The 23460-nt window shown below is 42.8% G+C and overlaps 1 protein-coding gene across 2 annotated transcripts in view; it reads left to right on the top strand.

Moving 5' to 3' along the window:
• ZFAT (zinc finger and AT-hook domain containing) overlaps positions 1 to 23460 on the top strand; it is a 236126-nt gene that overhangs the window by 188531 nt on the left and 24135 nt on the right. For both annotated transcript variants that reach the window (XM_023223553.2, XM_023223547.3), the window contains 3 exons: positions 1480 to 1598; positions 10131 to 10257; positions 13050 to 13180. In XM_023223553.2, the coding sequence (XP_023079321.2) occupies positions 1480 to 1598; positions 10131 to 10257; positions 13050 to 13180 (377 nt within the window). The remainder of the gene's footprint in view (positions 1 to 1479; positions 1599 to 10130; positions 10258 to 13049; positions 13181 to 23460) is intronic.

Below are 23460 nucleotides of genomic sequence, written 5' to 3'. Positions count from 1 at the left end.
AAGTAAGAGAGGGCCAGAGGGCCGATAGTCGTCAGAGTGGGATGCTTGGATTTAGTCCCGTGGGTGGTGCTGAATAATCATATGCATGACTGAATGAAACTCCACAGATTGTGAAATGGTAGGGAAGGTTCTTGGCCTTAAAGTCAACGGATATTGCAGTATCTAAGTGGAGAGGGCCAGGTGCCAAATTGTCTGATGGGTCTGGCACTGTGGGTAGCAGGGACAGGATGGGGAAATGCCCCTATTCTACCATGGAGGTGGCATTGCTGCCCTGCCCGGGCTTGGCATCCTCCTTACCTGCGTGGGGCTCAAGAGCGTGAGCAGCCTCCACCTGAGAGGCCTTAGAGGAGAGTGTGGTCAAAGAAAGAGAGGGAAGCAGCACACTCTCTGACAAGGTGCATGCTGGGGATTTTGTTGGCCAGGAGGTCTGAGATTCCGGGATGCTGCAGAAGCACTGGCATAGAGGAGAGACCATGCGGACTATAGAGAAGACATGGCAGAGAAGGACGGGAGGCCAGAGTTTGCGACTAGGGAATGACTGCTGGAATCGGGTAGCCCACAGTTCCAGGCAGCTGTGGTGTTGGGGATGCTGGTGAGAGGGCTCATTCCCCTGGCCCAGCTCAGGGTGGTGGCCCGGTGGTGCCAGCAGTCAGCCTAGCTCAGGCCAGTAGACTAGAGGCCTGGCCTCAGCACTACCCTTAGTCTCCCGAGCCTGGGATTTGCTTCTGAAGGCACAATCTGTTCAAAGAGACTTTTGTCTAGGCTGCAATTTAGTTGCTGCTTCTAATATAATTGTGGAAAGATACTCTTGTGTGTGACTCTCCAGTTTTGGGTTTTTTTTTTAAACCTAGAGTTGTACATTCTCTTAATTAAAGCATCTAAACACTTCCTGGACCATGTGTAAAATTTAATCAGTTCAATAAATAAAGACATTTCAGGATGTGACCAGCTTTTAAATTTGTTCTTTACTGGGAAATTCGCATGGGAATTTATGCCAGTGACTTAGCTTCTGACGTGAAGGAGACTGAGAATCTGGCTCCTGGTCTTAGTGTTTTGGGACAAAAGAGATTAAGAAAAGCAGACACTCCCTTTCCATTGTTCTTGTTTTCTAAATTATTTGTTATTTACAAATGAAAAAAAAAAAAATGAAAGAATGGTTTAAGCCACTTACTCACTGGCCAAGGGAATTATGTTAGTTATCTTAGTTCTCTCTGGCATTTAAACTGTTGGGCACATATTGGGCTGTCTGCAAAAGCTTATTCAACAAATAAAAAAAGTACATTAAGTTTTAAAATCTCTGCCTTGAAAAACATACACTGTTGCTATTGTGTTCCAATACTAAGGTAAGCTTGAATTGAATATAAGTGCTGGAGACAAAATAATACTTACTAGATTTGAGGCATTTGAATAGAAGGAGGAACTGTTGCATTGTTATGTATTATGAACACATTTTTTTTTAACCTCTGTCTGTGCTTTCAGGTGGTTTGAAGTGTCCCGTTTGCAGCTTTGTGTATGGCACCAAATGGGAGTTCAATAGGCACTTGAAGAACAAACATGGCTTGAAGGTGGTGGAAATTGATGGAGACCCCAAGTGGGAGGTAATTTTTTTAAGTGTGGTATTAATCTTGACATTTCTAAACACAAATGACAAGCCAGGCCAGCCCAAATACTAGGCACGGACAGTCATTCCTCAGAACATTAGATTTTCTGGTTGGGAAACTTCTGAAACGTTTTCAAATTATGTCTCGTGTCTGAGGGGTATAACTGGGTAAGATCTGGGCCAAGCCTGTGAATTCTTGTTCTGGGTTGAATTTAGACTCTTTTGTGAAAGTTTGTATTTACCTTGACACTTTTACTTACGTTATTCACAAATCCAGAGTTTCAGATGTTGCATCTGAAAGAGTGGAAGGCAAGGATTCCATTGTATTGCCATCCTCACTGAGAGAATTAGAAAAGGCTCCATTTCCGGATTCTAGGCTCTGCTCTCCTTCTGTGGAGATCTCATGCTCCCAGTTGCTTTTTTGGTTTTGTTTTTGTTTTTTTTTTCCCTTAGGAATTGGAACCATTCACCTGCTGAAAACACACCTTCATTATAAGAGCCAATAACCATCTCTCTTTTCAGATACTAGGTATCACCACCACGGACTAATCGCAGTTACCTAAGGCAGGGTTTCTCAGACTCAGCGCGCTGTTGACATTTTGGTCTGGACAATCCTTTATTGTGGAAGGCTGTCCTGTGCCCTACAGGCTGTTTAGCTGCATTTCTGGCCTCTTCCCACTAGTTAATAGTAGCATCATCCCCCCAACCCCATCCCCTGTTGAGATACTGAAAAATGTCTCCAGACATTGCCAATGTTCAGCGTTTCCTGGGGGTAAAAATCACCCTCATTTTATCTAAGGACTTTACAGGGCATCTAATGGTTAGGAGAAGGTTTTTAGAACAGAATCCACAACATACGAAAAAAATAATACATCATGATATTGTGGGGATTATTCTGGAATGCAAGGGACAAGTGGTCTCATGGAAAGGTAACATGTTAACATCCATTATAATATGAAACAGTCACCTTCATAGATACAGAAAAGGCATTTGACAAAATTCAGTGTTCGCTGATGAAAAAGAGTAAATAAAATTTGATGGATACATCCTTAAGATGAAAAAGAAAAATGTGTGTCACCCAAACACCAGCATCTCACTTCATTGGGAAACACTAGAGTGTTTCTACTGAAGTCAGAAGCAGACAAGAGTGCCCAGTGGCTCTGCTGTTCTTTAACAGCGTGTGGAGGCATCAGTCAGTGTGGCTAGACCAGGCAAAGCATATGAAGACCTAGAACTGGAAGGAAAGAACTAAAAGTATCTCTCTATGCATATAAGATGATGATATTTTCAGAAAATCCAAAAGAATGAATGAAAAGCTAATACAAACAAAAAGGAGATTAAAAGTCAATATACAACAGTTAGTTATAGATACATGTACACCTGCACATATGAATGTGTATACACATATGTGTAAATATAAGAATATGTATATGCTAATATATGCACATGTACATACATACATAAAATCAGTTACAATGGAAATAAAACCCCCATTTGATACAGGAAACAAAATCAAGATAAATCTAGGCATAAACCTTATAAAAATGCCCAAAGTGTAAATATGGGAAACTATAAAACACTCTTGAAAGAGACATAAACCTAGAGTTGAGCAAATTTGTGGGAATATTCAATATCATAAAGATGTTAATTCCCCTGAAGGTAATTTATACAATAATTTATCAATGTAATATGATCTATTACATATTACATGGAATCTAAATACCGGTAGATTTTTTGCTGGAGCTAATCAAGTTGATTTCTAAAGTTCATTTGGAAGAATAAGTAGAATTAGCTAGGGAAACCCTTGGGAATAACAACCATAAGAGGAGAATCCTACCAAATATTAAAACATATTGTGAAATCTCTCTAACTAAGACAGTGTGCATGAATAGATGGTCTAATGGAATAGAACAGAACATTTAGAATAGACTCAATGACATGGAAATTGAGTATATGGTAAAGATGGTGTCTCAAGTTGGTAAGAGAAAGGTGGGCTTTTTGATAAGTGACGTAGGATAACTAAATCGCTATCTGAAAAAAGATAAAATTGAATCTGTTTATTATAACATATAAAGTTATATGAGACAAATTTCAAAAAGATAAGATATTTAAATGTAGAAACAATAATATTTTACAAATACTAGAAGAAAACATAAGTGAATTCATCTATAAACTGAGAGTGTGGAGACCTTTTGTAACTATCATTCAAAATCCAGACTCAATAAGGAAAAAGGCTTTAAAAAAATTGACTGCATAGAAAAACTTTAAAAGTCTTATGGAAAAGAGCTCATAAGTAAAAAGATGGATGATAAAAATATTTTTTGTCACATAGAAAAAATTAATATCTTTATCAAAGGCCTATAAAAAATAGTAATAAGAAAGATCAACCCATTAGAAAAATGGACAAGAGATAAGAAAGGTTCAGGGAAAAGGAAATGTAAGTAACCTTGAATAACTGAGAACATGATCAGCCTCACATGTAGGGAAAGAAATTTTCATTAAAATTGGCCCGAGGTGGAATTTCTCACCTACTAGCTTGACGGAGATCCAAAAGTTTGACATTATCTCTGCTGGAAAGGCTGTGGGGAAATCTGCTCTCATATGTTGCTGGTAGGAATGTAAAATGGCCCAACCCGATGAAGGGAATAGCAATATGTAACAAAATTACATATGCATTTATTTATCCATTAACTCAATAATCCCACTGTTCAGAAACCATCCCAAAGTTTCATTGGGACACTGTGTGTCCATACTGACATAAATAAATGGTTGAATAAGTAAATGTGGGAGAAGGAACTATGTATTTCCCCCAAAAAATAATGATTAATAAATGTAGAAGGAATGAAGGAAATAGAAAATTGCTATTAGAATACCACAGGAACAATCCTGGCAGGTGAGATCCATTAATGAGTGCTAAAGTTAGTAGGCAAAAGTTTAAGGAGAAATGAGATACTCACATAAACTCTGGATATCTCCTTCAAAATATTTATTAATTACAAAAGGCAAAAATAGGAGCTTTACAGTGGAGGCACCACCTTCACCAAGCAATAGAGGTTGGCGTCAGCAGTAGTGAAGCACGCTGACATCAGTAATGAAGCATGCTGATACGATGTGATCAGATGAGAAGACACTTCATCTCATGGTATTCTTAACTAAAATCTTCTACCTCAGTCTAATTAGCAGAAACCATTGGACAAATCCAAATGATGTGTGTGGTCAAATACCTCATCTGTACTCCTCAGAAGTGTCAGGGTCATGAAAGAAAAGGAAAGTGAGGAACTTTCACAGCCAGGAGGAGACAATGGAAGCAGGATGGCTAAATGTGCTGTGGCATGCACGATTAGATCCTGGAACAGAGAAAGGACATTAATGAGAAAACCGGAGGAATCTGGAGAAAGCCTGTTGTTTAATTAGTAATACTAAATGTGCTGTGGGATGCACGATTAGATCCTGGAACAGAAAAAGGACATTAATGAGAAAACCGGAGGAATCTGGAGAAAGCCTGTTGTTTAATTAGTAATAGTGTCCCAATGTTAATTTCCTGTTTTGATCATTGCGCCATGATTACGAAAGATGTTAAGATTAGGGGAGGCTGGGTAAAGGGTCTCCAGGAACTCTGTTGCAGCTCTTTACATCTTTGGAACTCTTGTGTAAGTCTAAAATTATTTCAAAGTAAAGTAGTTTTAAAAAATAAGAAATGGGGTCATTATATGTAGGGAAAGGAGGCAGAGAGCAAGATGGAAGGGATGGGGAGAAGCTAAATTTCTCAGAATACCCTGCTGTGTAGATTTGACTCTGATTATATAAAATATTGTAAAAGTATTTTATATAATAGTAAAAACAAAATTTAACTTAAAAAGCAAGTCTTAAACATTGTGAGTAAAATGAAATAAATGATTCTAACTGTATATCAAATTGGTGACCTAACTACATGGAGAGGAACAATTTCAAGAGATTTCAAAACAGTTGTTTGATGGGGATGTAACCTAAGGGCAAAACAGACTGCACAAACTGCAGTTTTCAAGTATGCTGTTGTTGGTAGTAGGGATGATATTGTGATTCTGAGGCTGTTACTAGTGTTTAATAATGACAGCGAAATACATAAAATATGTTTAATTCTCTAAGTTTATAATGATATTTGGAAAAAACAACTTAATCACCTTTGTAAAATGTTAGAGAATCAACTCTTTATTTTGAAAATCGGTAAATTAAGACCAAGAATCAAGCAATTGTTCTATCTTTATTTTTTAGTTTTTTTGAGAGGTAGGGTGTAGCTACCCAGGCTGGCATGCCTTGGAGGCTCCCTTCATAGCTCACTGCAGCCTCGAACTCCTGGGCTCAAGCAATTCTCTTACCTCAGGAGACAGTAGATAGTCCTTTCTACTATCTTCCAAGTAGATAGGACTATAGGCAGGCACCACTATGCCTGGCTAATTTTTTGAAAAAAAATTTTAAATAGGGACAGGATTTCTCTTTATTGCCTAGGCTGGTCTCAAACTCCCGACCTCAAGTGATCTTCCCACCCTGACTTCCCAAAATGCTGGGAATACAAGCGTGAGCGACCATACCCAGCCCTATTCTACCTTTAAAAACAAAACAAAACCCTGTGTAAACATAACCAAACATTTGATGAGGGGAAGTTTTTTCTTTTGAAATATTTCAACTAACCCATGAAAAATAAGAATATTACCATGTTGCAACCTTCTAGTGGTGTCATGGGTTTAACAATGATCATCAGTTACTGCTGACATTACATAAAAGAGACCACCATCCAAAGCATGTCTCCTGAAAGAACTGCCCAATATCACCCATGCCGCATTCTTGGCAAAAAGGGAACCTGAATCTACTTAAACTTTTGTATTTATATCCAACGACCGATTCACAGAAAACACCATGGATGGAGGAACATTGGTCAATTCCATGGTGATGCAGTCAGCGAAACTTAGATTGCTGACAGCTCTGTAAGACAAAACCCCTGCTGTCTTCAACAAATAACTACAAGGGGAGAAAAGCCAGAAATGGAGGAAGAGCATATGGGTTTTAAGTCTTATGAGACACATTAATCAGATCTAATGTGTGAACCTCATTTAGATTTGATTTGAACAAACCTAAAAAATGAGGTAATTGGGGAAATTTAAACATTGTCTAGACCTTTGATGATATTAAGGATTTATTGTAAAGTTTTTGAGTGCGACAGGAGCATTGTAGTTCTTTTTTGGATGAGTTTTATTTTTTAGAGATACAGTATGAAATATTTATAGGGGAAATAATTATTTCAGGATTTGCTTCAGAATAATCCTAGGGCAGGGCATGGAGTATGTGGGAACTTAGTCCAAGAAAGTCTGGCCATGATTCAACCCTACAGAATAGGAGAAATTTTTTGCCATCTATCCATCTGACAAAAGGCTAATGTCCAGAATCTGCAAGGAACTTAAACAAATTTGCAAGAAAAAAACAACCCCATCAAAAAGTGGGCAAAGGATATGAACACATACTTCTCAAAAGAAGACATTTGTGTGGCTAACAAACATATGAAAAAAAGCTCATCATCAGTGGTCATTAGAGAAATGCAAATCAAAACCACAATGAGATACCATCCCATGCCAATTAGCATGGTGATCATTAAAACGTCAGGAAACAAGAGATGGTGGAGAGGATGTGGAGAAATAGGAATGCTTTTACACTATTGATGGGAGTGTAAATTAGTTTACCCATTGTGGAAGACAGCGTGGTGATTCCTCAAGGATCCAGAACCAGAAATACCATTTGACCCAGCAATCCCATTACTGGGCTATACCCAAAGGATTATAAATAATTGTACTGTAAAGACACATGCACACACGTGTGTTTATGGCAGCACTATTCATAATAGCAAAGACTTGGAACCAATCCAAATGCCCATCAATGATAGACTGGATAAAGAAAATGCGGTACGCATGCACCATGGAATGCTATGCAGCCATAAAAAAGGATGAGTTCATGTCCTTTGCAGGGACATGGGTGAAGCTGAAAACCATCATTCTCAGCAAATTAACACAGGAACAGAAAACCAAACACCACATGTTCTCACTCATAAATGGGAGTTGAACAATGAGAACACATGGACACAGGAAGGGGAACGTCACACACCAGGACCTGTTGGGGTAGGGGGCTAGGGGAGGGACAGCATTAGGAAAAATACCTAATGTAGATGGTGGGTTGGTGGGTGCAGCAAACCACCATGGCACACGTATACCTATGTAACAAACCTGCATGTTCTGCACATGTACCCCATAACTCATAATTAAAAAAGGAAAGACTTGCCATGATTGATAATTGCTGAAATTGGTTAATGGATGCATGGAGGTTTATTAGACCCGTCTGTCTGCTTTTGTGTGTTTAAATTTTTTTTTTTTATGAAAATTCTTTTAAAAAGAGTTTTGGAGTCTGACAGACTTAACTTTGAATCCTCTGTCACCTATAAACTTCTTGCCCTTGAGCCATTGTTTAACCCTCGTGGCTTAGTGTTCTCGTCTGTACAGTAGGCTAATGATCCCTGAGAGGTCAGAAGCACTGAGAGAAACCATGTGTAAAATGCTGAGGCCTGAATGAGCCCTCTGGAGGCCCTCAGAAAATGGCAGCTGCTATGATTATTGCAGATGTTGATGATGATCACTGTTACATCTTCTTCTATGCAAAAACAATTAATCACCTAGTGTTTCAAGTATTAATACATACTGGAAGAATTTACTCTTCATTAACAAAATAGACACTTGAATGTCAATTACCGACGTAAAACTCAATCCATCTTGTCAGTCGGTGCTTTTATAAATGCATGCAGCGATGCCGCATCTCCACTGAAGGCCTCGCTTCCAGCAGATGCTAGCATCTTATGCAGAGCCGTGAACACAACAGAAATAGTTGACATAAAGCCAGGTAGTTGACTCCATACTCATCTCCATAAGATGGTGAGCAGCCAGGAAGCTGTCCTGCAGTGGTCACCAGTGGAGTAACAATCCTCCTCTTCCAGCAATGTGTGTGTCACCTGGCTCCCAGGAATGCCTTGCAACAAGCACCACCCTTCCTGACAGCAATTATGACATGCTTTCCCCAGAATGAGGAGAAACCTTTCAGGCTGCATCCTGTCCTTTCACAGGCTCAGGCATTGCCTGAATCTACTGGCAGCTAATCTGTTGCCTCATGGTACTGAGAACAAAATATTCTTCTTTTTGTTCATTAATGCATTCATTGAATATTTTTGGGGTGTCTACTGTATGTCAGGATGGAAACACCTAAACAGACTTGGCCGGTTGACTGTGAAGAAATATTATATGCTATTCTGAACCTGTATGTCATTTACTGATATGTGCTTATAGAGCATAACTTGACTCCTGTACGTTTTGTCTGAAGTCCTTCTTTTTGTTCTTCTTGATTGGTGACATTCATGCATCCATCCTTATAGTTTTGCTTGCACTCTCCATCCCTTCCGGCAAGAGATAATTATTAACATCTAGTTCTATAAAAATTCTGTTCCATCTCTTCTCTCTTTGAGGCACGAGGTACCTGTGAATGCCACTTTAACTCCTCCTACCCTCACAAGTCCTGATTTTGTGCAAATATATTTCTTGTAGTCAGTTTTGTTTCTTACACCTTCATGTACGAATAAGAATGGCATGGCTGGGCGTGGTGGCTCACACTTTGGGAGGCTGAGGTGGGTGGATCACAAGGTCAGGAGATGGAGACCATCCTGGCCAACATGGTGAAACCCTGTCTCTACTAAAAATATAAAAATTATCTGGGTGTGGTGGTGCATGCCTGTAATCCCAGCTACTCGGGAGGCTGAGGCAGGAGAATCGCTTGAACTCAGGAGGTGGAGCTTGCAGTGAGCTGAGATCATGCCACTGCACTCCAGCCTGGGTGACAGAGCGAGACTCCATCTCAAAAAAAAAAAAAAAAATGGCACAAATAGCTAAGATTTGCTGAACTTTTACTCTGCCAGGACCTGCGCTCTCCATGTGCTGTGTAATCACTGGTTCTCTCCCTTCCACCATCAGCTGCCCCGTGACTGTGCCCCTTCCTCTGTATAATCACTCGCCTTATCCCTTCCATCCTCAGCTGCCCCGTGGCTGTGCCCCTTCCTCTGTTGGCCACATGGCACCCAATCCCCAGGGTAAGGCGCAGATCAGAGGTAGTGTTGGTAGCAGCAAGAGGAAACAGAGGAGCCGTTAGAAGAGCGTATGCAAGAATATCTGAGCTGGTCAAATCTCTAATTGTGAACAGAATACATAAACTCTGTTTCCCACCGCAAAAATGTACAGCAGGGGCTTTTTACCAAAGCTGGTTTTTAAAGGTCTTGATCCTCACAGAGGAATTTTCTCTTTGCGAAGTATATTTATGGGAGCAACTGGTTCCTCAGGGGTGCCAGGTAAATGAGATGTTGCAATGTATTGCTTTCTTATATGTATTTGTTCTATCTTAATACATTATCTTGGAACTTCTGGGCAATAGTCAGTCTTTTAGGAGATGACTTAGATATTATGTTTTTATTTAGACAGCAACAGAAGCTCCTGAGGAGCCCTCCACCCAGTATCTCCACATCACAGAGGCCGAAGAAGATGCTCAAGGGACACAGGCAGCAGTGGCCGCACTCCAGGACCTGAGATACACCTCTGAGAGTGGTGAGGACACCTGCTCTTCCTTTGCCATCTCAGAACTCTTTCCTAGACATGTGAATGAATGCATTTGCAGATGAACGATGTCCATCAGGTGATCTACTTCCGAATCCCTGACCCCGCGTTCAGACTGCAGAAGCAGCCCCGTTGTCAGGCACCAGAGATCTCTGCCTCCAGAAATGCTCTAGAAGAAAGCCAAAGCAGAGGGGAGGCCTTAGAACAGGACTGCAAGATCCCCCCGCATCTTATCACATTTAATTCTCAGAACGGCCTTGTGAGGGGAGGAGATCTGATTATTCTCACTTCACGGATGTGGAAGGTTGCTTTTCATTGTTAATGGTTGGCTAATAGTTAATGGTTGTTAGTGGTTGGCTGAAGGTCACCCACTTTAGGATGTTGGAGCTCATCCTGGAATCTGGGTCTCCTAACTTCTTGTCGTGGCATCGTCCTATTCCATGATTCCTCAGGGACATCTCCTCCAGGGCCTACAGGGGCCAGGCAGGCAGTGGCAGGAGGTGGTGTGGGCTCAGTGGGTGGTAGAGAGTGGCAGAGACTCTGGCGTGCGGGGGTTCACTTTGCAGACCTGCAAGGCCAGGTCGCTCATTCTCCAAGTCCTTCCCAAAAGGCGCAGTCAGGATTTTTACATCCAATGTCATGATTTTCAAATGTTAGATCAATTCTAAAAAAAAACAAGCCACTGTACCAGCCTAGTGGCAGTTGGGGCATTATGCTTAGAAAACAGTTTTTCTTGATGCTGTTTTTAAAAGATGAACAGAACACAAGTTGATGTTTCATACCACAGCCCTGTACAAGGGCAGAGGTCAAGCAGGTTGGGTTAAAGAGGAAGCATTAGGTGAAATGCAATGGTGATAGGAAATAGGAGTTAGGAAGACACCATTTTCCCCCAGTTCTTAAACCCCCAAACTCCAGATGGTAAGGAAGCTGCACAGAAAACTCGTGTGGGCCAGTTGGTTTAGGGAAGATTAATTGGCAGGGCTGTGTTCACTGCCTGCTGAGCTGCAGGGAATTTGGGAGGCAGCGACTCCACTTCTGCAGACGGGAGAGTCGAGGCCCAGGCTGTTAAACGTGGCTCTCAGCACTGAGGTCCTGTCAGAGCTTGAATTTCCTTCAGGACTTGAGTTTCCTTCCAAGATCCAGTGACATCAGTGATTCCTCAGGACCTGCAATATGTAGCCCATCTGTCTTCATCCCCTATGAGCACACACCCAGGCACACACGCACACACACAGCCCCCGACACACACACAGGCACACACGTACACACACAGCCCCGACACACACACAGGCTCATGCTCAGACGCATTCACTCTCTCACATCTTCTAAGGCCCTCCGATGTCTCTTCGTAGCTCTTAACTTTGCAGCTGAAAAGGCCAGGCTCAGCTTCTCTGGCTCCTGCCTGGCCTTGTCACTGTCTCTTGCCACCCCACCCCTGGGCTGTGCTGCCCTCGGCCAGATCTGCAGCTCTCAGAAGGGACCCACACTCCAGTGCTCCCTGGGGTATGGCGTGGTTTCCTCTCCTTCGCAGCCTTTTTCTGCCAAACTCGTCCTCATTTGCAGTACTCAGACTGCAGGTCACCTCCTGAGAACACCCCCCTTTTCTGCACTGTTTCCTAATTGCACTCCTGACATGGGACCTGCCAGGTTCTGTAAGGATTTGCTTACAGTCTGGCTTAGGAGCCTGTGAGCCCTGGGAGGAGTTGGGTGAGTGGGAAGGGGTAAGACTTTGTCTTTATTCTTATTAGAAGCAATAGTTCCTAGGGTTTGATAAATGGTCATTGAGGGAGTCTGTGGATGCGGAATTAGAACCTCGCCTCGGTAAGTTGCACAGGTAAATGTTTTTGTCCTTGCATGTTCAGAGTGGTTGGCTGCAAGGTACATTCGCACCATTTCCCTTAAGGGACATGTGTTTGGGGAGTGCCGGGCGATACATTGTGAATATAAGCTGGCCACTGCCTCAGCCACCGGCTTGTCCTACCTTCTGCATGAGATACGTTGAGTTCCCCTTCTCTGATCTCTTATTGATTGACTCACATTGGAACACGGCCCACAAAAAGCTGCCCATGAGGATGAAAATGTTGGCAGAGACTGCAAAATATTATGCTAAGGTGGAGATCAAGCAGTCATTTCTCTTTTAGTAAATTAATGATCAGGGTCAGGGTATGCTCAGGACAGTTGCAGATGGCCTGGCAGATGGTGGGAGCAGGCAGGGAAAGTAAATAGCTGCCCTGATGATGCAGAATCCCGTCTTTAGAGGTGGTTAAAATAGAGCCCCCAGCTTCAGTTGGTTTGGAGTTCTAAAGCCCACTGGTTGAATAATTGAGACATCCTTGGATGTTTTGCCCATAACTTGTGGAATTTCTTGGCACACACTTTCATTGAGTCTGCAGCTGAACGGGCTGGCTGGCACTCCTCAGGAGTTCAGCTTCGAGGGCAGCCACGTGTCCGCATGTTAGGACTCAGAGCACGTGGGTTCGAGTTCTGGCTTTGTGGTGTAACTGACTCAGTGACCCAAATGAGGATCCTACAAAATGCAAATAACATCTCAATGTCCCATCCTCACAGGGTTGCTTAGGGTTTTGAGATGTTCTTATGGAAAATGCTTTGTAAGCTATAAAGCACCATACAGATTATTTCTGTTGTCAAAACAAGCGATTACGGAGAGCCCATGCATCCTCTGGAGAAGGCATCACCCGAGGGAACAGACGGGCTGGTTTTGCATTCCATGTCCTTCAGCACCAGTGGCCTGAATGGTGTCCTCTTTGCTTCTTCCTCTTAAGGCGACCGACTGGACCCCACAGCCGTGAACATCCTGCAGCAGATCATTGAGCTGGGCGCTGAGACCCACGACGCCACTGCCCTTGCCTCGGTGGTTGCCATGGCACCAGGGACAGTGACTGTGGTTAAACAGGTAGGGACCCTCCTGTGAGTATTCATCCCTGTGTGTCTCACAGTCAGCTTCTCTCCTCTTCTCTGTGTTTCTTTTTTTTTTTTTTATTTTTTTATTTTTTTATTATACTTTAAGTTCTAGGGTACATGTGCATAACGTGCAGGTTACATATGTATACATGTGCCATGTTGGTGTGCTGCACCCATCAACTCGTTAGCACCCATCAATTCATCATTTATATCAGGTATAACTCCCCAATGCAATCCCTCCCCCCTCCCCCCTCCCCATGATAGGCCCCAGTGTGTGATGTTCCCCTTCCCGAGTCCAAGTGAGCTCATTGTTCAGTTCCCACCTATGAGTGAGAACATGCGGTGTTTGGTTTTCTCTTCTTGTGATAATTTGCTAAGAATGATGGTTTCCAGCTGCATCCATGTCTCTACAAAGGACGCAAACTCATCCTTTTTTATGGCTGCATAGTATTCCATGGTGTATATGTGCCACATTTTCTTAATCCAGTCTGTCACTGATGGACATTTGGGTTGATTCCAAGTCTTTGCTATTGTGAATAGTGCCGCAATAAACATACGTGTGCATGTGTCTTTGTAGTAGCATAATTTATAATCCTTTGGGTATATACCCAGTAGTGGGATGGCTGGGTCATATGGTACATCTAGTTCTAGGTCCTTGAGGAATCGCCTTACTGTTTTCCATAATGGTTGAACTAGTTTACAATCCCACCAACAGTGTAAAAGTGTTCCTATTTCTCCACATCCTCTCCAACACCTGTTGTTTCCTGATTTTTTAATGATTGCCATTCTAACTGGTGTGAGATGGTATCTCATTGTGGTTTTGATTTGCATTTCTCTGATGGCCAGTGATGATGAGCATTTTTTCATGTGTCTGTTGGCTGTATGAATGTCTTCTTTTGAGAAATGTCTGTTCATATCCTTTCCCCACTTTTGGATGGGGTTGTTTGTAATAGCAGCCTCTGAAATTGAGGCAACAATTAATAGCCTGCCCACCAAAAAAAGCCCAGGACCAGATGGATTCACAGCTGAATTCTACCAGAGGTACAAGGAGGAGCTGGTACCATTCCTTCTGAAACTATTCCAATCAATAGAAAAAGAGGGAATCCTCCCTAACTCATTTTATGAGGCCAGCATCATCCTGATACCAAAGCCTGGCAGAGACACAACAAAAAAAGAGAATTTTAGACCAATCTCCCTGATGAACATCGATGCAAAAATCCTCAATAAAATACTGGCAAACCGGATTCAGCAGCACATCAAAAAGCTTATCCACCATGATCAAGTGGGCTTCATCCCTGGGATGCAAGGCTGGTTCAACATTCGCAAATCAATCAACGTAATCCAGCATATCAACAGAACCAAAGACAAGAACCACATGATTATCTCAATAGATGCAGAAAAGGCTTTTGACAAAATTCAACAGCCCTTCATGCTAAAAACGCTCAACAAATTCGGTATTGATGGAACGTACCTCAAAATAATAAGAGCTATTTATGACAAACCCACAGCTAATATCATACTGAATGGGCAAAAACTGGAAAAATTCCCTTTGAAAACTGGCACAAGACAGGGATGCCCTCTCTCACCACTCCTATTCAACATAGTGTTGGAAGTTCTGGCTAGGGCAATCAGGCAAGAGAAAGAAATCAAGGGTATTCAGTTAGGAAAAGAGGAAGTCAAATTGTCCCTGTTTGCAGATGACATGATTGTGTATTTAGAAAACCCCATCGTCTCAGCCCAAAATCTTCTTAAGCTGATAAGCAACTTCAGCAAAGTCTCAGGATACAAAATCAATGTGCAAAAATCACAAGCATTCTTATACACCAGTAACAGACAAGCAGAGAGCCAAATCAGGAATGAACTTCCATTCACAATTGCTTCAAAGAGAATAAAATACCTAGGAATCCAACTTACAAGGGATGTAAAGGACCTCTTCAAGGAGAACTACAAACCACTGCTCAGTGAAATCAAAGAGGACACAAACAAATGGAAGAACATACCATGCTCATGGATAGGCAGAATCAATATTGTGAAAATGGCCATACTGCCCAAGGTAATTTATAGATTCAATGCCATCCCCATCAAGCTACCAATGAGTTTCTTCACCGAATTGGAAAAAACTGCTTTAAAGTTCATATGGAACCAAAAAAGAGCCCGTATTGCCAAGACAATCCTAAGTCAAAAGGACAAAGCAGGAGGCGTCATGCTACCTGACTTCAAACTATACTACAAGGCTACAGTAACCAAAACAGCATGGTACTGGTACCAAAACAGAGATATAGACCAATGGAACAGAACGGAGCCTTCAGAAATAATGCCACACATCTACAACCATCTGATATTTGACAAACCTGAGAAAAACAAGAAATGGGGAAAGGATTCCCTATTTAATAAATGGTGCTGGGAAAATTGGCTAGCCATAAGTCGAAAGCTGAAACTGGATCCTTTCCTTACTCCTTATACGAAGATTAATTCAAGATGGATTAGAGACTTAAATGTTAGACCTAATACCATAAAAACCCTAGAAGAAAATCTAGGTAGTACCATTCAGGACATAGGCACGGGCAAGGACTTCATGTCTAAAACACCAAAAGCAACGGCAGCAAAAGCCAAAATTGACAAATGGGATCTCATTAAACTAAAGAGCTTCTGCACAGCAAAAGAAACTACCATCAGAGTGAACAGGCAACCTACAGAATGGGAGAAAATTTTTGCAATCTACTCATCTGACAAAGGGCTCATTTCCAGAATCTACAAAGAACTCTGTGTTTCTAAGTCTTTAACTTACCTGAGGTAGAACTTGGAATGAAATTGGTCAGTCTCATACCTTTTCTTTTCTACCTCTGATCTCATGGGAGTGCTTCTTCAATAGCTCTGTATGTGGGAGGTGTCTGGGGGAGAGGTATAGTATATTTAAAAAAAAATTCTGGAAACTCTCCGTTCATTTTCTTTCAAAGATTCCCAGAGTGAGAATGAGCATGATGTGGACCATTGAGACACATCTCTGGTGAAAACAGCTCTCAGTGCCTAAGGCCCCTTCAGTAACTTGAGCTAGTAGGATGCATGCGGGTAGCCAGAGAAGCCAGGGGGATTTCCCAGTGGACTGGCCTTCCTAAATAGTAAACACCTGATCAGATCAACACAGGCTACTGCTCTGGTAGGAAGAGATGGTCAGTTTTGGAATAAAGGTTACTCCACTTAATTAATCCTTTATCTGCTTGGCTCATTTCCTTTTCTGTCCTCAGTGGAGACTTTACCATCTTTTAAAATGCAATGTGTTTGATAATTAGGTCATCCTTTTTATCTGTTTATATCTCTATCTGCTACCTGTTGTTTCATTTTACAAAAGATTTTAGCTGGCTTACACAAATACTTTAAAAACAGAAAACCAAAATAGTAAATGCCTCAAAACCAGGGAAATTTGTAATCTGAAATCAAAGTTCAAGTTCACAGAGAAAGTAGAAATGCAAACCATGAGTTTCTCGCATTTAGCCACTCCTGTATTGACTCCTTTGGTATTTATTGAGTGCCTACTGTTGTCAGGCAGAGTTCTAGTTGCTGGGGTCTAGGAGAGAACCAGTGTCTGCCATCATGGTGATTACTTTCCAGTGGGGGAAAGGATAAAGCACGAATAAACCAGTATGACATAAAGGATGTCAGATGGTGAACAAGTGCCAGGAGAAAAGTAAAGCAAGAGAAGCGGGAGAGGAGTGGGATCCAGGAGTGTGGGTTGGGATGATTTTGTAAAGGGTTGCTGGGGAAGATCTCTGACATGTGAGGAGAGACCTGGAAGAGGTGTGTATTACTAGAGTTGTCTGAAATTGATTAAATTTGTTACCGAATTGTATAACAGAAAATAGAAAGGAGGCGTTAAACAGTTAACTCAGGAAGGGGGTTAGCTTTTCCTGGCACTAACAAGATATTTCTTAATGAGGCACTGACACAGGGATGCCTGAGTGATGTGTCCCTGGTGGCCTGATGAGCCAGGAGGGGACATCCCAGTGCTGTCTCCACAACTGTCCCCTGAGTGTGCCCAGGGCACAATGCAAAGCATGAAATTCAGGCCAAGTAATTCTCTGGGGGAATTAGTAAGTACATTCGGTTTCAGCTCTTGGGTTTCTTGACCTCCGGACAAGACTTAGCATATCTAGATGAATGTTTGGATTGCATGTCCTGAAATCCCTCCTCCACAGTGTGGTTTCCCTCAGGAGTCTAGCTGGAGAGTAGGCAGGGGGATGCTTCAGTCTGTAGCGATCTGGTATCTGCATTGGCTGAGAAAAGATTCATATCCTTCCAGGCTAAGTACCTTTTTAGCTTTTCTTAGTGTTTACTAGGTTGCCATCTTCAGATTGTCTTATGAATCTCTTCCGAAACTCCTCATTTGCATCTTGACATGTGGAGTCCCCACCTGGACCTGGTGCTTTAGGAAGGTCTCTCTGGGATGGTATCAGGAGGAATTTGAATGTTTCATACACATGAAATCCTTTTGAGAGTGCAGGAAGGTGCCTCTGATTGTGACTTGTGTCTTCTTTCTAAGAACTAGATTGATTTGCTGCTGCTGGGAGACATGATTTATTGAGCCTCGCAGGCAATGCAGTGATACACGAGGTCACAGGGTTTGGGTTACAGCTTAGATATGCTTCGAGGCATTAGACTGACAGCCCAACAAGGGATGAGGCAGATAAGCATCCAGAACCACCAGTGTCAACAAGCTAAATGTGTTTGCAGGAGGAGAAAACAGTGCCGCCCTTCCGAGGATCTTCTTTCTTATTGCAAACACAGCAAAGAGTGCTGTTGAACACAGTCGTGGGGAACTGCATTTGGAAACGTTCCCCAAGAAGGTGTGTGTCATGGCCATTATCTTGTCTGCCTGGCCCTGCACCTCGCTCAAGGCAGCTCTTGATAAATGACAGAGAGGAGAGTGGGTGGACAGACTGCTGGGTGGGTAGACGCTAAGCACCACTCCTATAGCAAAGGAAATGAAGTGTTTCAGGCTCTCCCAGGTGAAAGGATGCCCTCTGGATTCCATTGTCCTATAGTTTAAATTGAAATATAGCTGTATTTATTGGAAAAATTGGTTTCAACCTTTTTCTTTTAATTAAACTCTGGCTTAGGGTTTTTCAGTCAAGAAATTATGCCTGCTTAATAACTGTGCTGAAGCACTGACATGTGAACCCTGGTGCACCAGTTGGAAAGGGGAAAACTTTTCCTCCTGTGGGAGGCACCTTGATATCGTAGGCTTTCTCTTGTTCCAACCCAAGACATCACACATAGTAGTTGCTTAATACGTGTTATGAAATAGAATTGACTGTGCTGGAGGTTTTGATTCTTCAGCTGTATCCCATAAATCAGTATTGCCGGAGAGAAAAAAGCAAGAATTCCTCATCATAAAGTATGTGATATATATTGCAGAACAATGTTTCAAATTACTATGGGTTAGCATGTTTTGAGATTTTTATATCTCTTTGATATACGTCTTCCACAAGACCAAAAACAAAACAAATTCTACATTGTACATACATAAGTTGCTTCTGGAGGGTTAAACATTTCAAAATTTATTTCTCATATAAACAAATAGATACATACTCTATTTATAATTTTCATGATTTATTAATGTTAATGGAAAAAAATCTTATATATCAAAATTCATCAGTAATCACTGAAAGTGATTAATCCCAAGTCTTTTGGGGTTTTCAGCTTCTGGGATGAAAGTAATGGCAGGCCTGGTGTGGGGCTGGCAGGGTTGGAGAGAAGAGAGCTGGGAAAAAACTATTTGCTTCTTGCTCTTTGAAGAGACAAAGAAAAGATTTTGCCCATAATTGAGACCATTTAAATTCTCTGTTGGATGCAGAAATATGTCTTCAATGACTTCTCGTCACTTTCTCTCTTTTCTTGAGTATCAGCGTTAAAAATAGATACATGGAACCCGAGCATCTCCAAACGCTCAGAAAGAATCACGCTTGCGTGCCCCGCTTCCAGCCCGGCAGAAGGGCCCACGTGAGAACCTGAGTGCCACTAAGTGTGTGTTTTGTCAAACCTAACAGTTTTCATTAAATAAGGTGATTCCTTTTGTTATTGTTGTTAAATCTTGCATTAAGGTTTTACGAGGAGGAAATTTGTATTCAATAAATAGAACTGCCTAAGAAGGTAGATGGAAGACAGCTAGCCGCACAGGAAATGCTATCATGAGCATCTCTGAGTCAAAATTAGTTACTTAAAGGAAAAGAAAAACCGAAGAAAATAACAGCAACAGTCCTCACCAGTGGCTCATGGCTTAAATCACTCGTGGATGTTCTTATGGATTGGATTTTATTTTAGACTCAAAGCTGAAGGGGTGGAGTGCCCCTCCACACCTGGGGTATATCTCATCAGGCGGGACAAGAGACTGAGAAAAGAAATAAGACACACAGACAAAGTATAGAGAAATAACAGTGGGCCCAGGAGACCAGCACTCAGCATACCAAGGGCTGCACCAGCACCGGTCTCTGAGTTCCCTCAGTTTTTATTGATTATTATTTTTACTATCTCAGCAAGAGGAATGCAGTAGGAGAGCAGGGTGATAATAAGGTCAGCAAAAACATGTGAGCAAAAGAATCTATGTCATAATTAAGTTCAAGGGGAGGTACTATGCCTGGATGTGCACGTAGGCTAGATTTATGCTTTTCTCCGCCCAAACATCTCAGTGGAGTAAAGAATAACAAAGCAGCATTGCTGCCAACATGTCTCGCCCCCGCCATAGGGCGGTTTTTCTCCTATCTCAGTATTGAACAAATGTACAATAGAGTTTTATACCGAGACCTTCAGTTCCCAGGGGCAGGCAGGAGACAGAGGCCTTCCTCTTTTACCAATCCACCTCAGCATAGACGCTTTATGGGTGTCGGGCTGGGGAACATTCTGGTCTTTCCCATCCCACGAGGCCATATTTCGGACTATCGCATGGGGAGAAACCGTGGACAATACCCGGCTTTCCAGGGCAGAGGTCCCTGCGGCTTTCCGCAGTGCATTGTGCCCCTGGTTTATTGAGACTAGAGAATGGCGATGACTTTTACCAAGCATACTGCCTGTAAACATTTTGTTAACAAGGCACATCCTGCACAGCCCTAGGTCCCTTAAACCTTGATTCCATACAACACATGTTTTTGTGAGCTCAAAGTTGGGGCAAAGTGACTGGGGCAAAGTGACAAATTAATAGCATCTCAGCAAAGCAGTTGTTCAAGGTACAGGTCAAAATGGAATTTCTTATGTCTTCCCTTTCTACATAGCCACAGTAACAGTCCGATCTCTCTCTTTTCCCTACGCAAAGTAACACTGTATTTATGGTTGACAGGCACTCATTTAGTAGGCATTTACTGAGCAACTGCCATGTGTTCACTCTCTGGTTGTGTTAATTTCCTATCTCCACTGCCACAAATTACCACAAATTTATGGTTTAAAACAACACAAACTTATACTGTCTTACAATTCTGGAGGTCAGAAGTCTGTAGTGGTTACTGTGCTTAAAATCAAGGTGTCGAGAGAGCTAGTGTTTCTGGGAAAGATTCCTTTCTTGCCTTTTTTGGCATCTAGAGGCCACCCGCACTCCTTGACCCAAGGCTCCCTTCCTCCATCCCCAGAACCAGCAACGGCAGGCTAGTTCTCACATCCACTCACTCTGACCTCTGCTTCCAGGGTCAAATCGCCAGCCTTCCTACTCCCTTTTTTAAGGGCCCTTCTGATGACATTGGACCCACCCAAATAATCCAGGACTGTACATCTGGGATGGCTTCTCCATCACCAGATCCTTAATGTGATCACATCTGCACATTCTTCTGTACTGTGTAAGGCTACATATTCCTAGGCCTCAAAGATGAGGGTGTGGACATCTTTGGTTGAGGGCCATGGGCATTACTGTGCCCGCCAATCTGGGCTACAGAATTAAGATAGTTCCCACTCTCAAGAGGCAAATAGTCTAACAAGGGAAATGACTTATTTTTTCATACAACAAATACTCCTTGAGCTGCTTTTACCAGCCAGGCACCAACACTTGGGATAGTTCAGTGAACAAATCAGACAGACGATATGGTTGAGAAGCTTACGTTTCAATTGGGGTAGATAGCCAATTCACATGCATGTAATAAGTAAATTATAATAGTACGTTAGCGGCAAAAAGTGCAGCGGACAAAAGAACAAGCAGAACTGGCCGAGAGGTATGGAAAATGCAGTTTTCCTTAAACAGGCAGTTCCAATCGAGAGTGATGAATGCTTCAGGGAGGTGGCCCAGGGACCCAGGAGTGCTATGGGGAGCACCAGGGGCCCATGGACCTGGGTCTGGGGTAGGGGCAGGTGCTGAGCAGGGAGGCTTTGTGAGTGTAGGGTGGGAGCAGGGCTCCAGGCAGGGGTGGGCACAGGGGCTTGTGCTGGTGCCAGCTGGGTGACTGGAGGCAGAGGTAGGGGTGGTGGAAGAGGCCCTGCATAGAGTAATGACTTGCCTGGTTGTAACATGGGACAGGGATTCCAAGTCTCAGAATTATCTCAGAGTGGTCTCTCCCTTCTGCCTACTGGGAATCCAAACAGTTTGTGGCCTTATGCCATATCCAAGGGCATAATGTCCTTTTGCCATGGGCTTCCTGACCTATGTTACCCTCTTGAAGTCACACTGGCATTTTTAAGAAGTGACAATTTATTGGTTTTTGCAAATAGTGAACCTGCACTGAGCATTCCTGCCCTTTGATATTTAGCAGAACAATCGGTGCCTGTCTAAGACTGTCAGTGACATTTGTCTTGGCCTGTGGTTCCTGGGTCCACCAAGCCAGCTGCTGCACCGTGCCCTTTCTTCTTTCCCTGGGGGTGTTTTAAGTAATAAGTACACCTTGTGATGACACTGCATCTTCTTTTTAAGAAGGTCAGGATGATTGAACAGTTTGCCTTTGTGATAATCTTTGGTCTTTCTGAGTTTTGTGTGTTTTTTAAATTTTGTATTGTTTTTACTGCTGAGGGTTTACCCTAAACAGCAGACTGGGGGTGCTGGGGCATTGTGGGGTATCAGCCTCTGAGGATGGGGGAGGGAGTGGGGCTCCCAGTGAAGTGGTGTGAGTCATTCGTTCATTGTAGAAGTTACTTTTCAGTCCATGTGCATGTATGAATGGACAGGACATTCCCCTGTGTGTAAGAGCTCACCTGATGCAGTCTCGTCCAAGTGAGGCTGTCCAGCAGCATGCACTTTGCCAAGCCTGCTTCTCTGTGACTCGGTCACCATTCCTGCTTTACTGAGACCTGATAAGAAATACATTGTGTTTGTCAGAGTTGCTCAGAGAAACAGAACTCATAGGAGTGTGTGTATGTGTTTGTGTGCGTGTGCGTGTGTGTGTGTGTGTGTGTATGTAAAAGAGGGAATTGGCTGATGTGACTCTGGAAGCTGACAAATCCCAATGTCTGCTGTCAGCAGGCTAGGGTCCCAGGAGAGCCAATGGTGTGACTCCAGTTTGAAAGCCTGCAGGCTTGGGACGCAGGAAGGGCCAGTGTTTCAGCTTGAGATCAAAGGCAGGAAAAACCAGTGTCCCAGCTTGAAGGCTGTTGGGAGAAAGAATTCCCTCCTTTTCAAAAGGGGAGGGTCAACTTTTTTATTCTGTTTAGGCCATCAGCTGATTGGATGGGCCCCACCCACACGAGCGAGGGCCATTTGCTTTATTCAGTCTGGCAGTTTAAATGTTAATGTCATCCCAGAACACCATCACAGCCAAACCTAGAATAATGTATGACCAAATATCTGAGCACCCATGGCCCAGTCAAGTTGACACATAAAATGAACTATTACTCATGTACAAATGTGTTTCAGGGTGTGAGTGTCTCTTTGTCAGTGAAAGGGGATTATTTGATTCAAGGGTGAAATTCTCAGTTTCACAGAGACAATTTCGGTGGACAGAGTTCATGGTGATTTAGTAGCTTCCAGAAAACACATCCATTGGCAGATCCATATTTCTATCACAGTTGAGAGTTTGGTTCAGGGTTCAGGAATCAGCTCTATCCTGCGTGTATTTGAGAGAGTCACAGCTGAGGACTGTGCCAGCACGGTGCACTGACCCCCAGGAGTCCTCCATGGAGCGCCAGCACTCCACTCAATCCTCTTGGCCATGAGCAAGCAGACCATTGTTGCCACTGCCCGCATGGGAGTAGATGTCCTGTAGGAACTGGTGGTAGCAGCACTCTACGTGGCAGGCCCGTGTCTCTGTCCACATGGGGCATTTCCCCTGCAGCCCAGGTGTTGGCTGCCCCTGGCTTATGAGCCTGGGGTGG

This window comes from Piliocolobus tephrosceles, chromosome 7 (genome assembly GCF_002776525.5).
Source record: "Piliocolobus tephrosceles isolate RC106 chromosome 7, ASM277652v3, whole genome shotgun sequence".
In the NCBI taxonomy this organism is placed as follows: domain Eukaryota; kingdom Metazoa; phylum Chordata; class Mammalia; order Primates; family Cercopithecidae; genus Piliocolobus; species Piliocolobus tephrosceles.
This window is presented reverse-complemented; position numbering and strand designations above follow the sequence as displayed.